Source organism: Oryctolagus cuniculus, chromosome 4 (assembly GCF_964237555.1).
Source record: "Oryctolagus cuniculus chromosome 4, mOryCun1.1, whole genome shotgun sequence".
Lineage (NCBI taxonomy): Eukaryota > Metazoa > Chordata > Mammalia > Lagomorpha > Leporidae > Oryctolagus > Oryctolagus cuniculus.
In genome coordinates, this window is record NC_091435.1 from 141547997 (window position 1) to 141565490 (window position 17494).

The 17494-nt window shown below is 45.5% G+C and overlaps 1 protein-coding gene across 1 annotated transcript in view; it reads right to left on the bottom strand.

The window, feature by feature from the left end:
• The window catches only part of CLSTN2 (calsyntenin 2), a 585390-nt gene that overhangs the window by 349445 nt on the left and 218451 nt on the right, over positions 1 to 17494 (bottom strand). Inside the window, exon 2 of the mRNA XM_002716578.5 lies at positions 5337 to 5459. Coding sequence (XP_002716624.3) covers positions 5337 to 5459 — 123 coding nt within the window. The remainder of the gene's footprint in view (positions 1 to 5336; positions 5460 to 17494) is intronic.

Genomic DNA, 17494 nt, shown 5'->3' on the forward strand with positions numbered 1-17494 from the left:
GCATTAATAAGTACAATTACTCCAGTGATTCTCACTGTTACCACTGCTATGATTATCAGAACCATGACGTATGGGGCAGGCGTTTGGCACAGGTGTGAAGCTGCCGCTTGGGACGCTGGAACAGAGATTGGCTCTTCTGATCTGGGGTCAGACACGCTACCTTGCACCACAAGGCCCTTAGACATTGAGCCTTGTCTCTGCTTCTGATCCAGCTTCCTGCTAATGCACATGTTGAGAGGTGACAGATGATGGCTTAAGGACTTGGGTTCCTACCACTCACTTGGGAGACCCGGAGAGAGTTCCTGGCTCCTGGCTCTGGCCTGATCCATCACCAGCTGTTGAGGGCTCTTAAGGAATGAACTAGTAAATGGAAGATCTCTTTTCAGCTCTGTGACTCTGCCTTTTGAATAAGTAAAAATATTTTTTAAAAAAGAACTGTGATCTATTGGTCACCTATTGGCTTCCAGAGAGGGCTCTAGGCACTTTGCATTATATCCTACTTATCCACATAATAACTCAGGGGTACTACTATGATCACTCCCATTTTCAGGATGAGGAAAGTGCCCCCTGAGGAGTTCGCTGACCCAGGTAGGGAACGGCCAAGCCGGAAGGTCAAGCCAGGTGTCTGGTAAATGAAATGAGCCAGGAGACGAGGCAAATATCACATAATCTTGCCCATTTTGAGGATTAAAAAACAAAGCTGATCTCATAGAAGTAGAGAGCATGGCAGTGGGTCCCAGGGAAGAGGCAGTTAGGGAGGTGGGGGGAGGGGAGATGACGTCAGAGGATGCACAATCATGCTTGGGTGGGGAGTACCTGTCAGGAGATATGCCAGGCAGGGAGGTGACTATGGGGGGATGATGACATATTCTCGAAAAATCTAGAGTGAATGGATGTTGGGCAAGATCACCACGAAATGATTTAACTGTTCCAAGATGTATATGTACTTCAAAACATCATACTGCACATAACAAAAACATGCAAGGCCATCTGTTGTTTTAAAGCAATATTTTTGAAAAAGCCTGTGACTGTTAAAATCTCTGTCTTCCTTTTTCACCAGAAGACAACACCACTGTGTGAAAATCCTGGGAAGGTCTCAACCATGAGGCACTGAAGGGGCGGAGGCATGAACGAGGCCCCTGGGCTGGTGCAAAGACAAGGAAGCAGGTGGATGGGCAGACACTGAGCAGGACAGGGGAACTAACTGTGCTAGCCCTGCAGGAAAGAGCGTCTTCTGCTGCACCCAGCACCGCGAGCAGCCCATCAACCCAGGCCAAATCATGTCCCTGACAATTTTGTGGGCAGTCTTCAGAGAGCCACCCAGCCTGAGAAGCCAGCCAATTATGCCTGATAATTCTCTGCAGCCTTGTCCTTATAAAAGACAAGTCCAGACTGGCCCAATGGAGACAAATGAGCAATTCTATTATCTCCGAAAGGCAGTCTAATTCCCTTCAAATGTGAAAGTCTCCACAGTTTCCTAACAGGCCTCAGTGGGGCACATGTAGAAATTAATAAGTTCACGGTGTGCCCAGCTTGCTTTCATTATCATTTTTTGCAGGAGACAGGATTTTCATTATTACTCAAGGATTTTTTTTCCACGTCTGATTCTTTTAAGAAGGTCAAGTCTACAGAGCTCAGAGACCGGACTAAGGACGCAGTCAAGTCTAATGGACTTGACTGAAGGCTGAGGAGGTTTCATTCACCGAGTCAGCAGATTTCCCTGGCAGGTGAGGCAGGGATCAGTGGGCACATCCTAGGGAACGGGAGCTCAGAGCAAGCAGTGAGAAGCCCCGGGTCCCGTCCCAGCCAGTGCCAGCCGGCTCTGGGATACAGGGAAGATGCCTAGCGTCTATGGGAGTCACTTACCTCCTGTGGGAAATGGGCAGGGTGGAAGGTCTGGAGAACAAAACTCACATTTACTAAAATTTCACTACCTCTTGAGCCATTGCAACTTGCATCACAGACATTCCTTATCCTGGATCAAAGCAAGAACCCGAGAAAGCTTAGGTGTTTGCAGATGATGACAGGAAGGCAGCCGTCACCAGCTAGTCCACTACATTGTCACTAAATCACACCAGCAAAATAAGCCAGAGAGGGCCAGGCAACTACAGGCTCCTGTCGTGTGGGCAGGAATGTAACTCGGGCAACTTTCCAGCAAAGCAATGTCACACGTTTCAGGAACTTTCAACTTCCTGACCAGTTAATTCCAATTCTGGAAGTCCATCAGAAAAACAGAACCTGAAATGCGGAGATGTAGTCTAACAAAAAATGGAAAGCAAATTGTTCGTCAATAAAAGAATTGTCAACTATAAAATATTCATAAATAGGCAGTCATTAAATCCCTTGTAGAATATTTAAACAAATGGTAACTTTTCATTAGATGAGTGGGAGTAATAAATTAAATATCAATCTTAATATGTTAATTAATGTAATAGATCATTTATATATTCATCTCATCATACTATATAATTTAATTTAATAACATTAATATCAATAAGGGGTGTGATCATAAATCTTGAAAAAAAGAGTAGGAAAAATAACTAAAAGGAAACAATAAATGGTAGAAGAGGCCCTTTCTGGGGGTAGGGAAACATATAATTCATGTTTTGTCCTTTGCTATATTTTCCACATTTTATGCACAATGTTTATTACTGTCATAATCAGGAGGTATACAAGTTATTTTCTATCCCTAGATTGTGCATATATATACAGATGCAATCATGATCATTATTTAAATGAAAATCTCATGGGATAATATATAATTCCAAGGGATACGTTAGAAGATTCTCTAGAGAGAAAGTTTTTCCTAAAAAATATTTTTCAAAAAATAGAGGAGACAGAGCAAAAGTGATATGCAGAGAACTATCTTTTACAAAGCGTACAGCACACCTCAGTGACTAGATTGGAAAGAAAGACCCCTGGGAAAAGGGTGAGGAAACTAACCCATGACTCAGGAGCCATTGATGGGGGGGAGGGGTAAAAGCCTCAGTTGACTTGGAGTGATGGAGCTGGCAGATACGAATTTTTCAATTTTATGAGAATGATAGGGATCTGAAATAAATCTTCAGTATTTTCTTTTTAAGATAAATGCTTTAAAATAGATGCCTGCAGCATGGATGGATGGCCACTGCCTATGTCCTGTCTTAGAGCAAGTCATAAATAACACCGAGAAAAATAGCTTTGACCACTCTTCAGTTTTTACTCTTCAGAGCTTGCAAGATTATATTTTGATGCATTAAGCTAGATTTTGTTTAAGGCAGCTGCAAACAATAGGAATACAGAAATTGTCTTCAGTTAGAAATAACCATTCAGGGCTTGGTTCAGAAGTAAACCTTACTTTCAAGATATGCCTGAACACCTGTGCGCACAGCCAATGGACACAATACAAATTCGAGTTTAAAGGCATCTGCTGGATTTATGATTTAAGGAACTTTTTTAGTGACTCCTCAGAGGAAACTTTTAATTGGGCTGCAGCCCTTCAACCAAGAAAAGTAAACAATCTTTTGTGAATGCAAGCTTTCAACTTTCAGATCTGCTCAAAAGGTGTTTTTCTGTCCTGATTTGTACATAGAGAGCTCATGTCTTTCCTGTAGAACAGCTTGTTCCACAACTTCAGTATCTCTGGTCCACCCGAGATGAGAACAGGCCTGCATCCAAGGCACACACGGGGTACCACAGCCTCAACTTTTCAACTGTTAGTCTGATCACATCTACGTGACTTAACCACGTTGTGTTCACACCCCATTTGCCATTGGTTTCCTCCGTTAGGTTTGAAAGAGGAGTTATGCATGGAGATGGAAAGATGAATAGCAGGAGCTCCTCACACGGGCAGTGAGAGGAGCCAGGAGTGCACAGTCAGGCCCAAGAGCAAAGCCGTAGCTCAGCTCCATAAATCAGATCTCATTCATCAAGATAAACCAGATCCTGGATTTTTATACCAAATATCTCAGTTTCTAAAGGTTGTATATTTTTAAGCATAGTATATACCAAGCCAGACCTTTCTAAGGTCTAAACAGTTTTGCTAATATTTGTTTTAAAATGACATTCCCAGGGCTTGCTTAGCATTACTGATGAACCTCAATATCATATTAATGATCATATTCCCAAGAAGGGACTGAGCTGGCAGAGTCCTAGGCCAGCAAACAAGGTTTGGGGATGGTAAGTCATCTTGTATGGAAAAGACAGCACGGACATCACATTTCCACAGAGTCACTGGGACTTCTGGTGATGTCAAAAGATGTATGGAAACGCCCCAACTCTAAACATCTCGGAAGCCACAGTGAGGTGCCCTTGGTGGATACCATTCCACATAGAATCAGGATGAATCTGTCTGCTGAGATCAAGAGTACCTCCCACCTCCACGCTCTGCAAGAATGCTCATGGGTCTTGTAGCATTGAATTTCCCCCATTGAACCAACCTGTCAGTCTTTATTTTATTAAATAATGGGAAAAAAAAGCCTACACAGAACTTATCTTTTAAAAGTGCAAAACAGCCAATTTTTTTCCTGCCCAAGTAGCTCATAATGTAGCAGACAAACTGTCAGGAAAAATAGACTTCATCATGGTGAAAACCTCTGCCTGGCACCCATCTATCATAAAGCAATCTTCTAGAAATCTCGAAAACCTTCATTAAATTTCCTGTCTTTCTCCTGACAGTTATAAAATGTTAACAATATTACTCATGATGCATGCATCTTCAGAAATTCTTTGTCCATCACTCCTCCCCCTGCCGTCACCCATCCTCTTCTCTTTGCCAAAAGCCAGGGAAACCTGTGACATAGCCATCCACTTCTCACACTCCTCCTGGGCTGCTCCTGGCAAGAGGTCAGAGCAGGAAGTAGTGGCGGTCTCGATGGCAGTGAGAAGGCTCTCTAGCACAGAAGGCAAAGCGGCTCGGTGTTGCGATTCCACCTTCAAAAGCCACAGCTACTTTGAGGCTCCTAGGCAGGACAACTCAGCAAGTACTTCTAATCCCTTGTTCTTTCCCCTTTCTCTTGCCAATCTACCAACCTAGATAGGAAGAGTGTCTATCTAACCATCAAATGTGAGAGGTGAGGCAGGACTCATCTCTATTGGGGAGAAAAATCCCCTAATGACTTTACCAGCCTAACTTCTCCAATGCCACGGGTTACTCTAGGAATTTATGACTCCTCTGGAAAGAAGAAACGAGGTCTTGCATTGGAGGCAACATACAAGGAGCTTCAAAATCCACCAGAAATAAGCAAAGAACACAACTTTAACTCTACAACTCAGCCAGGAGACGCAAGAGGTGACAGCATTTTTTCAACACTTCTCCAAAGCGACGCAAGCCCAGCCTTCCCAAGCCAGCATCTTACCTGCAAAAGGAACCGGTGCATCTTTATCCAGGGCTACCAGGGGTGGGTCCAAAATGACTGTGTCGTTGTTCTCAGTTATGACCCCGTGATAGGAGGTCTCAATCCATGGCTTGTGCTTGTTGACTGGGAAACGATGAGGGAAAAAAAAAAAAACAAAGGTCATTGTTTGCATGACTAATCCAGAATAATATTCACAGCATATATTTTCCCAGTTCTAGACTTCCATCCAACAATCTTAAGAGGAATATCAGGCATCTTAGCCCGATTTTGTACCCACAAAGTTCCAGAGAGCGCAGTTCAACAGCTCATCCAGGGCTCGCAGGAGAGGAGAGGCAGCACTGAGATTCAAGCACGTTTTTTTGTCCCTAAGGCCATGGGCCTTTTACCTGACCCAGATCCCATCATTCCTACCTCTAGATGCCCTGTACAGATTATTAAGAATTGATTTAGGGGCTGGCGTTGTGGTGTAGCAGGTAAAGCAAGTTGCCTGAGATGTGGTCATCCCATATGGGCGTTGGTTCGTGTCCCGGCTGCTCCACTTCGGATCCCGCTCCCTGCTAATGGCCTGGGTAAAGCAGCAGAAGATGGTCCAAGTGCATGGGCCCTTGAACCTGTGGAAGAGTCCCAGAAGAAGCTCTGGGCTTTGACTTTGGCCTGCCCCTGCCCTAGCTGTTGTGGCCATCTGGGGAGTGAACCAGCAGATTAAAGATTTCTCTGTCTCCCCTTTGCCCTCTGTAACTCTTCCAAAATAATTAAAATTTTTTAAAAGGGAGGGAAGAATTGATTAAAACTTTAATTTGCAAATGCTATCCCTTATTAATAGATGTTTCAATGCGCATTATCAATGAAAAAACAAGCAGATTATGACTTTGTACTGCAATTTCTGACAGCAACCTAATCTGGTCCATCATTGAGAATGGTTACAGGTGGACTATTTCCGTATTCAAAATGGTTGAGGTCAGAAGTGTTTCAGATTTCAGATTCTTTGGAATCTGGAATATTGATCTGCCTATACATAATGAGATATATTGGGGATGAGACTCATGTCTAAACACTAGATTCATTTTTTAAAATTTGTTTTTGTTTTTGTCTTTTTTTAACTTTTAGTAAATATAAATTTCCAATGTACAGTTTATGGATTACAATGGCTTTTCCCCCCCATAACTTCCCTCCCACCTGCACCCCTCCCACCTCCCGTTTCCTCTCCCATTCCATTCACATCAAGATTCATTATTTATTTTAGAGGCAGAGTTATAAAGAGAGGGAGAGACAGAGAGAAAGGTCTTCCATCTGCTGGTTCACTCTCCAAATGGCTGCAACAGCCAGAGCTGGGCTGATCCAAAATCAGGAGCTTCTTCCAGGTCTCCCACGTGGGTGCAGAGGTCCGGGCACTTGGGCCATCTTCCACTGCTTTCCGAGACCATTAGCAGAGCGCTAGATCAGAAGAGAGGCAGCCAGGACACGAACCAGCACTCATATGGGTTATTGGCGCTACAGGCTGAGTCTTACCCACCCCACCCCCCCCATGCCACAGGATTGGCTCCTATATTTCACATATACCTTATTCACCTAGGCTGAAGGTAATCTTATGCATAGTTTTAGTACCACCTGTATTTTGACCTCAGCTTACGTCATGAGGTCAGGTGCAGAATTTCCCCATTGTTATATTATGTGAGTGCTCAAGAAATTTCAGATTTTAGAGCATTCTGGGTGTGGGACTTTCTGATTAAGAATGTTCATCCTGTGCACACACATATGTATGAGTACCAGTACCCAACAACAGACATTTGGATATTCTCTGGTCGTTTAAAGATGATGTCTATCTCAACAGTCTAACCTAGCAACCTAAGTTGCCCTTCAGTAATTTCATCAGCTGGATGATATATTACCGAATGAACAATCAATATACTTCAAGTATTCACTAAATGTTTGTCATGGTTGGATGGTACCCCATCCAAAATGATAGGTTGAATCCTAACCCCTGGTGCCTCAGAATGTGAATGTATCTGTGGGGACTTCGTAGAGGTAAAATTAAAATGAGGCCACTTGGATGAGCCCTCATCCAATATGAATCATGTTTTCATAAAAAGGAGAAACTGTGATACTGACATGCACACGGGGAGAATATCACAAGGCTGGAGTGCTGCCCTGAGCCAAGGAACTGACAGAATTTAGAGGAGGGCGTGGTGCAGGTGCTTCCGGGGCACGAGGGAGCAGAGGGAGCCCGGTCCTGCCAACACTGAGACTTCCGACTTCGGGCCTCTAGAAGTATAATGGCATCACTCTTCTCAGATACCCAGTTGGTGGCACTTCACAATGGCAGCACTAGCCAATGAGTACAATACACTTACAGTCAACGGGCAGTACCAGAGGGTAGAGGGTTCAAGCAGGACTTTGCACCAGGATTTAGTCTAACGTTCCTATGACAGAGCTTTATCTGGTAAACATAGCTTTTCTATCCATTCCGTCTCTTTGGTATGTCTCATCTGATCCGATTCTGACCCAGCTGACTCCTAACGGCAGCGTTGCAGTGACGTCGTGATGGGTGTCCCAGTAGAAAAATCCCTTAAGCCCACCCTCCACACCAAGATCAAGAGTGATCTTTCTGGGGTCCATGCTGTGACGTACTGGGAAAAAACAGACTGTGTCGACATCATCCCTTATGGGTGCTGGTTCAATTACCAGTTGCTCCACTTCAATCCAGCTCCCTGCTAATGCACGTGGGAATGCAGTGGAAGATGGCCCAAGTGCTTGGATCCCTGCACCCACAGGGGAGACCCTCAAGAAGCTCCTGGCTCCTGTCTTCAGCCTGGCCTAGCCCTGGCCATTGTGGTCTCCCATCCTCACCCCTCCCCCTTCCCCATCCCTCATTCCTTCCCTCCCCACCTCAATCTCCGTAACTCTGCCTTTCAAATACATAAATCTTTGTAAAAAAGTGATTTTTCTAAAGCATTCATCTGATGACTCAACTGTAAGATGCTTAGTTTCTCTTAATTCCCTACATACCTCTCACAGAAGTCTGAGTGCCAATGAAGCACTTTTAAAATAAAATCACAGGACACAGGGGGCCCTAGGGTAAACACAGTTGTCCCCAACTCGTCCTCTTTCACAGTTCCAAGGGTGTGGTCACACTCTTAATGCTCCCCACTGCAACCTGCGATGTCGCTGTGACCGTTACAAAGATGATGAAGAAGTTACTACAGCTGTGACTTTCCCCAACATGATCACACAGGCATAATGCATGAATGAGAAAACAGAGAACGCTTTCATACTTTATAATAGCCAAAAGGCTTATGCAAACAAATATACCAACATATAGTACATGAAAGTACTTTAAAAAGTTCATGGAAAATGGAATTCAAAGCTAAGTTTATTATGGTGCAAAACTGTTTTGACATTCACACATGCGTTTTCCATAATATGCGCGTTCCATGAACATTCTGAAGACTTCCTGTATGTGCTACATGATGCTGTCTTTGATTACACAATGTTCAGTGGCCAGGGTAAAGCAAGAGCTTATAGAAATGAGAGTAGTTCTGCTGCAGTGCCTTCCATCTCTTTTGCACCCCAAGTTTTTTCAACTGTCAATATAGAACCGTCCCAGGATTTGGGCTGCTATTTTACTTCTTTGCATCCACTGCAGAGCAATCAGAAACTAAGAGGCACTGTAGTGGGGCATGGACATACGCCACACTATTCTTGGGTCTTGGCCCCCGAGATCCATTTCTGCTGATTGAATCATGTCCAGGGTGGAGAGTAGCTCTGCCCACTGCAGGTGCACACAGGGCAGCAGGCTCATCCATTCCCACAATTTGGCATGCAGGCCAGTGCTTCATTACAGACTCTGGAAGAATTACAGCTACCCTGGGCTGTCCCCACACTCCTTCGCTCTTTTATTAGCCATCAACACAAATGCAATGTAAATAATTTGCCACTGTTGGGAGAAACAATTAATCTTTTTTCCCCTTAATTAAACCTAGGAGCCTATTCATTAGAAATGTGCACACAGCCTATGCCAAGAACTCACCTAATGTTGCAGATTCATTGTGCCACTTGGCCCAGTGGCAGGCAATGGCATTAGCAGTCACAGCTTCTGGCTGCACCCCTGGCTAAGCCACCCCTGACTTCTCCTAGGTGATTTGGGCAGCATCTCAGAGATTCAATTTCCTGGGCTATGAGATGGGGATGCTGGCAGCACTCACAGGCCAGGTCCATCATTCTGATGTTTTGTGTGCACAGAACACACCGTCTTTGCCCTTGTGTCACCGCCTGCTCTCTGAGCAGTGACAGTGTCTAAAGGAGAGGTGGTTCACAGAGAAACCACAAAGCTGAGGTTCTCCCTTCTTAGCTCATGGGGTGCTCTCCTTGTACTACTGGCCTGCCTCCCTGTTTGCTATCAACACCACAGTTAGCAGGGTCCTACCACGTGTTAACCATTTGCATACAGAATTCTCCAGTCCTCACAGCAGCCCCTGGAGATAACGACCTTTCCTAGGTGATGAGTGTTTGATTGCTCCCATTTTGGAACATAGAAATGCCGTCAACACTGAGACTTTTCTTGGTTTTCTCTCACATTCAAACCTTTCTCCGACCTCTCTGGACTTTGGCTTTGTCTTGGTTGATGAACACTTGCATTTCGGTAGGGGAACAAAATTCTTCCATTCTTTGTCTGCAGGTCACATCCTCAGAGTTGTAAACCAATAACGTAAATTATTATTTTGACTACAAGGATATATTTCAAATATTGTGCAACCTTTTCTTCTTGGTGGTCCTATGGTCATTTCAAGGACAACATAACTACTACCCGGACTAATGGATTCTTTATTCTTTCACTTCATCAAATGGCTGAATCATGCTCACACTCCATTTAAGCTAGCATTGTATTTGGAGGCAGCCTGATTTGTATAATTTTTTATTTTGTTTTCTAAGCTTAACGATTGCCATTTTATTTCCACTGAGTAATGAAACTAAAGACTTCTCTACAATCCAGCCATGCCAATGCCATATCTCATAAATAATTCTATTACTCATTGTTCACTTAGAAAATAGTGATGTTTATTTCTCAACACTGTTGTGAAAATTACATGAAGTAATATAAAAGCAAATCCAGTTCTCCTGGCACACAGTAGGCACTCAAACACTCTCAACCCCCCTAGGCTCTCTTGTGCTCCTGGATGGTGACATAGGGCCATGCACTCTCACAGATACTTAGCTCAGCTTCACTCATTCAACAAATATATATGCAGAGCCTGAAGGGTGTAGAAAACATGTTAAGTGTTGAGGCAAGATGGAGGAAAAAGTCTTAAAAGAAGAAAGGAATTTGACAAAATTCTGTGTTTGCTTATAATTAAAACTGTCCAACGAATGAGAGCTGGGATGGCACTTCTAAATTGAAGGAGGATTTTGACAAAGACTATAGCTAGCATCAGTGATGAAAGAGTTAATACTTTCCCTCTGTGAGCAAGAATACACAGTCACCACTCTAGTCACATGGCACTGGAGGTGCTAATCTGTGCAACAGGAGAGAAAAATCATCAGAACAGAGGAGGAAGCAAAATTGTCTTTATTCACTGTGAATGTGATCGTCAAGGTAGAAAAGCAGACAAAATCAAAAACACTACTAAAACTAATAAAAGAGTTGGAAGGCAATAGAATAGAAAGTCAATTTATAAAAATCAATAACAGTTTTATGTACTAACAATGAACAATTTGAAATTTAAATAAAAAATGCTGTTACTATTGCATCCCACACACGAAACAGTAGTATTTCTCACAAAATACATGCAAGATCTGTACACTGAGAAAGCGAAGAGACTGTGGAAGGAATTTAAAGAAGACCTGGAGGCTGGCGCTGCGGCTCACTAGGCTAATCCTCCGCCTTGCAGCGCCGGCACACTGGGTTCTAGTCCCGGTTGGGGCGCCGGATTCTATCCCGATTGCCCCTCTTCCAGGAAAGCTCTCTGCTGTGGCCAGGGAGTGCAGTGGAGGATGGCCCAAGTACTTGGGCCCTTCACCCCATGGGAGACCAGGAGAAGCACCTGGCTCCTGCCATCGGATCAGCGTGGTGCGCCAGCCGCAGCGCGCCAGCCGTGGCGGCCATTGGAGGGTGAACCAATGGCAAAGGAAGACCTTTCTCTCTCTGTCTCTCTCTCTCACTGTCCACTCTGCCTGTCAAGAAAGAAAGGAAGGAAGGAAGGAAGGAAGGAAGACAGATAGACAGACAGACCGACCTGGAGAGGTCTTAAAGGAGGGAAGTCGATGTCCATAATTTGGCAGACTCAGTATGGATAAGATGGAAAATTACAGAAACGATCTACAGAGTCAATGCAACTCCAATTAAAACACCAGAAAGACTTGTTTTTTTAAAGATTTACTTATTATTTACTTTAAAGTCAGAGTTAAATGGAGAAAGAGAGAGAGAGAGGGAAAGAGACAGAAAGAGAGAGAGAGAGGTCTTGCATTCGCCAGTTCACTCCCCAATTGGCTGCAACAGCCAGAACTGTGCTGATCCAAAGCCCTCAGGAGGCAGGAGCTTCTTCCGCATCTCCCACATCGGTACAAAGAATTGGGCCACCTTCTATGGCTTTTCCAGGCCATAGCAGACAGCTGGATTGGAAGTGGAGCTGCTAGGACTCGAACTGGTGCCCATATGGGATTCCAGCACTGCAGCCAGCAGCTTTACCCACCATGCCACAGCGCTGGCCCCCAGAAGGACTTTTTAAAGAACAAGCTAATTTTAAAACTATATGAACACAAAAAAGAAGTTGCACAAATTTTGGAAAAGCAGAACAAAGCTGGAGGACGTCACCCTGCTTGATTTCAAGACTTCCTGCAAAGCTGCCCTAATCAAGATCCTGTGCTGTTGATATGCAGAGAGACATGTGCATCAACAGAAAGAAAAAAGGACTCAGAAGTAGACTCAACTGCATACAGCCAATACATCTCTGACAAGGCTTTCCAGAGAACCCAGTGAGCGGATAGCCTTTTTATTAAAGCGACTGCTGGAAAAATGGAATATCCATATTCAAAAAGGTAACTTTCAATCCTACTGCCACCATACATAAAAATTTCTTCTATCTGGAGTAAGCAGCGGGCTGAGTGGTTAAGTTGCTCCTGGGGTGCACATGCTCCATATTAGAGTGCTTGGTTTGAGTACTGACTCAACCCCACTTCCTGCCAATGCACGGGGGCAGAAAATGATGACTCAAGTACTGGAGTCCTTGCTCCCACGTGAGATAGCTATACTGAGCTCCTGGCTCTTGGCGTCAGCCTGGCCCAAACCGGATGCTGTGGGCATTTGGGGAGTGAGCAAGTGAATGGAAGATATGTTTCTGTCTCTGTAATAATTGTGTCCTTGCATCAAAGATTAGAAGAGACAAAATGAAAATAAAGCAAATAAAGTCAAACTTTATAACAATTACAATCTTTCACTCCTTTCAAAACTCTCTTAAGGATAACTTATTTAAAGCCAGACCGAGAGAAAACACTTGCAAAACAGCTCTCATAAAGGACTTGCACTCACAATATGTAAAGGATCCTTACTAGAAGCAAAAATGTAAACAGGTCTGCCACCAAAATAAACCTACAGACAGCAAATAGGAGCATAAAGAGATGCTCAACTCCAAGAGTCAGCAGGGATGTGTATGTGAAGATCACAATGGGGTGTCATGATCCCATGCATACTGCTACTGTATTATTTTAGTCCTTGGGTGGCTAAAATAGATGGACAACAGCAAAGATATAAAGCAACTGAAATGCTCACACGTTACCACTAAGAATGTAAAATAACACAATAGGGCAGGCATTGCGGTGCAGCAGGCTAAGCCACCCCTTGGGACACCTACAACCCATACGGGAGTGCTCATTTGAGTCCTGGATCCTCCACTTCCAAATCAGTTTCCTCCTAATGAACCTGGGAAGGCAACAATGTCCAAGTACTGAGTTCCTGTCACCCGCGTGGAAGGGCTAGATGGTTCCTGAATCCTGGCTTCAGCTCAGTCTAACACCAGCTATTGTGGGCATTGCATGCGGACAGTGACTCAGGGGATGAGAGATTTTTCTCTTTCTGCGCACGTGCGTGCGTGCGTGTGTGTGTCTATCATTCTGCCTTTCAAATAAATAAATTAGAAAAACAAATAACAATAATACAGTCACTTTTGAAAACAGTTCAACAGTTTCTTATGAAATGACTCAGCAGTTGCATTTCTAGGACTTTTAGAGAAACGGAAACATAAATTACACAAAAGGCCTGTAAGTGATTATAAAATCTTTATTCAAAAGAGAACCAAATTGGAAATTAGCATGGCCATCACCCAGAGAACAGCTAAACAAATTGTGATGCAGTATATCTAGATAATGGACACTATTCAACAGTGAAGACAGAAAGACCACAGATCCATATAACAAAATGGATAGAACTCAAAGGCCTTTCACCAGTGAAATACAATTAAAGGAAGTCAGACACAAAGACTGTGTACTGTCTGATGCCAGCCATGTGACATTCTATAAAGTGCAAAGGTTCAGGGACCAGTAACTGATCAGGAGTTGCTAGAGCTGCGCCAATCTGAAGCCAGGAGCCAGGAGCTTCTTCCAGGTCTCCCATGTGGGTGCAGGGGCCCAAGGACTTGGGCCATCTTCTACTGCTATCCCAGGCCAAAGCAGAGAGCTGGATCAGAAGAGGAGCAATGGGACTAGAACCAGTGTCCATATGGGATGCCGGTGCTAACCCTAACCCTAACTAACCCTAACCCTAACCCTAACCCTAACCCTAACCCTAACCCTAACCCTAACCCTAACCCCAACCTTATTTTATTTTGAAATAGGTGAGTGGAAATTTTGAATTAGGGGCCTGGAGCTGTGGCAAGAGTTAACTGTGGCCGGTGCAGCGGCTCAATAGGCTAATCCTCCGCCTGCGGCGCTGGCACCCCGGGTTCTAGTCCCGGTCAGAGTGCCAGATTCTGTCCCAGTTGCCCATCTTCAGGTCCAGCTCTCTGCTATGGCCCGGGAGTGCAGTGGAGGATGGCCCAAGTGCTTGGGCCCTGCACCCACATGGAAGACCAGAAGAAGCACCTGGCTCCTGGCTTTGGATCAGCGCGGTGAGCGGGCCGCAGCAGCCATTGGAGGGTGAACCAACGGTAAAGGAAGACCTTTCTCTCTGTCTCTGTCTCACTGTCCACTCTGCCTGTCCAAAAAAAAAAAAAAAAAAAAAAAAAAAAAAAAAAAAAAAAAAAAAGAGTTAACTGTAAAGGTGTACCGGGGTGAGGGAGGGTCGGCGCTGTGGTTCAGCGGGTTAACACCTGAAGCACCGGCATCCTATATGGGCGCCAGTTCTAGTCCCGCTGCTCCTCTTCCGATCCAGCTCTCTGCTATGGCCTGGGATAGCAGGAGTAGAAGATGGCCCAAGTCCTTGGGCCCCTGCACCAACATGGGAGACCTGGAAGAAGCTCCTGGCTTCAGATGGGCACAGTTCTAGCCATTGCGGCCATCTGGGGAGGGAACCAGCAGATGGAAGACCTCTCTCTCTGTCTCTACCTCCCTCTGTAATTCTTTCAAATAAATAAAATAAGTCTTTAAAAAAAGAAAAAAGGTGCACCAGAGAATTTTCTGGAATGATGCACCTGCTTTGTATCTTGACTGTGGTAGTGGTTACACCTTGTGTGTATGTTTGTGCACATTTCTTTTTTTTTTTTTTTCATTTGACAGGTAGAGTTATAGACAGTGAGAGAGACAGAGAGACAGAGAGAAAGGTCTTCCTTCGGTTGGTTCACTCCCCAAATGGCCACCATGGCTGGCACTGCACCAATCCGAATCCAGGAGCCAGGTGCTGGACTGGAAGAGGAGCAACTAGGACTAGAATCCAGCGCCCATATGGGATGCCGGCACTGCAGGCGGAGGATAAACCAAGTGAGCCATGGTGCCAGCCCCCGTGCATGTTTCAAAACTTACTCAACTACACACTTAACAAGGGTGAATCTTACCATGTGTCAATAATACCTCAGTAAACAGGCAAGAGCCAAGTCCTTATCGTCACAGGACTCTCAGCCTAGAGTGGGCCCACAATAACCACAAGGGAGGAGGGAGGAGGCAAGAAAGAAGAGCACAGCAGAAAAAGAAAAGCCCAAGCACCGCTATGGCCATCCAGGGTACTTCCTGCGGGAGGCAGAGTACAGGCTGTGAGCAGTGGTATTAAGCAGGGCTAAAGGACACAGAAGGCTCCAGGCAGAGGAGCATGGACAAAGGCCCAGTGGCAGAAGCACCAGGTGCATCATGGGGAAATGTGAGGGCAGAGTTAGGTTTGGCTTGAGATCAGTGTCAGGACAAGGCCAGCACAGGCTGGACCAACAGCATCCACATCACCCAGGGCTGAGTGGCACAGACAAAAATCACCCAGGAGCTACTTTGTAACCCTGGCTTTCTGGGACCCTGCAGAGCCACCTCCTTTCAAGAAGCAGTAAGCATTGATGGCTCTGGCCTGTTACTTCCTGTATTTTCATTCCTGCCCCTGACATGCCTTCTCTGAGCAGAGGGCGTGCGTGGGCTTTGGGCTCCAGCAGATTGAAGCCGCTCAGCTCCTGCTTACTTGCTCTCTAAGCCTCAGAAGAACAGTCTTTGGAGCAGTTCTGCACCTGGCAGGACCTCTCTCCTCTGCACACCCCTTCTCGGACTGAGCTCCGTCAGATCCCACCCTCTCAGGACTGCTTCTTGCCACTGTCTAGTCTCTTTTCCATGATGTTAGAGTCTAGAAAATGCCCATGTCTTGGCACTTACGCAGAGGAAACACCAGGGTGATATCTGTGCCCATTTACAGAGAAATCAGGGCTTGCCACCCAACGTGCCTTCAATGGAGCACAGATGCACTTCTCAGAAGAGTGCCCAGCTCCCTTCTCTTTCTTGCCACCTCTGAAAATCTGCATGAATGCCCCACACCACAGCAGATCAACATGGCTGACGACTTAACCTTAGAATCTGTCTGCATTCATCCTAACATTGTCCCTTCTGCCCTCAGCAAGCCCCGGAACCCTCAGAACTCCAATGCTTCTCCCTGGATGACAGTAAACTACAAGTAAAAACATAAAACATAAGCTTCCCTGATGGCAGGATGCACTGGTGTGCAGGTTAGCAGCACTCATGTGAATTATTGCAGGGGTTAGGCAGGTCTTTTGCCTGTCATGCCCAATCTCCCCTTCCGGCCTGAATCCCTTCCCTGGCAGCAACCCTTGGGGAAACTGATGGCTGGCCTCAGCAGAGCCAATCCATTGGATTCTGGCACGTTCACGGGGGAGGTTGGTTGGGTGAGGAGCACTCAAGATCTTGAGATGGAAGTTTGTAAGAAGCCAAGGCTGGCATTCATGCATGATCACCAAGAGCTGACAGTCACGAAAACCTGGGGAAGCTTAGATAGAAACACAGAATTTGGGAGCAGACGTGCAGACACACAAAGCAGCTGCAGCCTGGAGACGCCAGCGATCAGAGACCGGCCCTCCACTCTGGATTTTCAGCCCCGGGCCTTGCTCTCCCTCCACAGGCTCATCAGCTGGCCCTGGGGGGCTGAAGGCACCAACTGAAGCCTTTGGGTAGTTCTTCCCCCAGCCATTTTTTCATTTGTACTAATTTGTGCAGGTATCTGTTTCAACTACTGTAACTACAACTGCATTATACAGTAGTTTCATTCCTTGCTCCAGGGTGAGCGTGGGACAGGCAAATTTAGCCCCGTGCATGCCAGCCTGGGGCCCTTCAGCAACTCTCCTGCTGGGCTCAGTGAGGCCACCCAAGGCCCAGGCTCACGTAGTGACCCAGGCTTTGGTCTCGTTGTGTGTTCTGGGTTCTGTGCTTCTGACTCCTGTCTGTTCATCCTTCCAGACACAGCTCAACGCCCCTACCCAACTGCCCTCCTCTGTACCCCATGTCACTCTGTTTGGCCTGCTCTCCTACCACCCATCACTGCATTGCCATTAGCTCTGCAGGGTGTTCAGCATTATGAATTCTACACATAGAATTCACATGTTTTTTGCACCAAAATGCACTTACCCTTTTTAAAAAAGAGATTCATTTATTTGAAAGCATTACAGAGAGAGGGAGGGAGAGACTCACAGAGATCTTCCATCCTCTGCTTTACTCCACAGATGGCTGCATAAGCCACAGGTGGGCCAAGAGCTTCA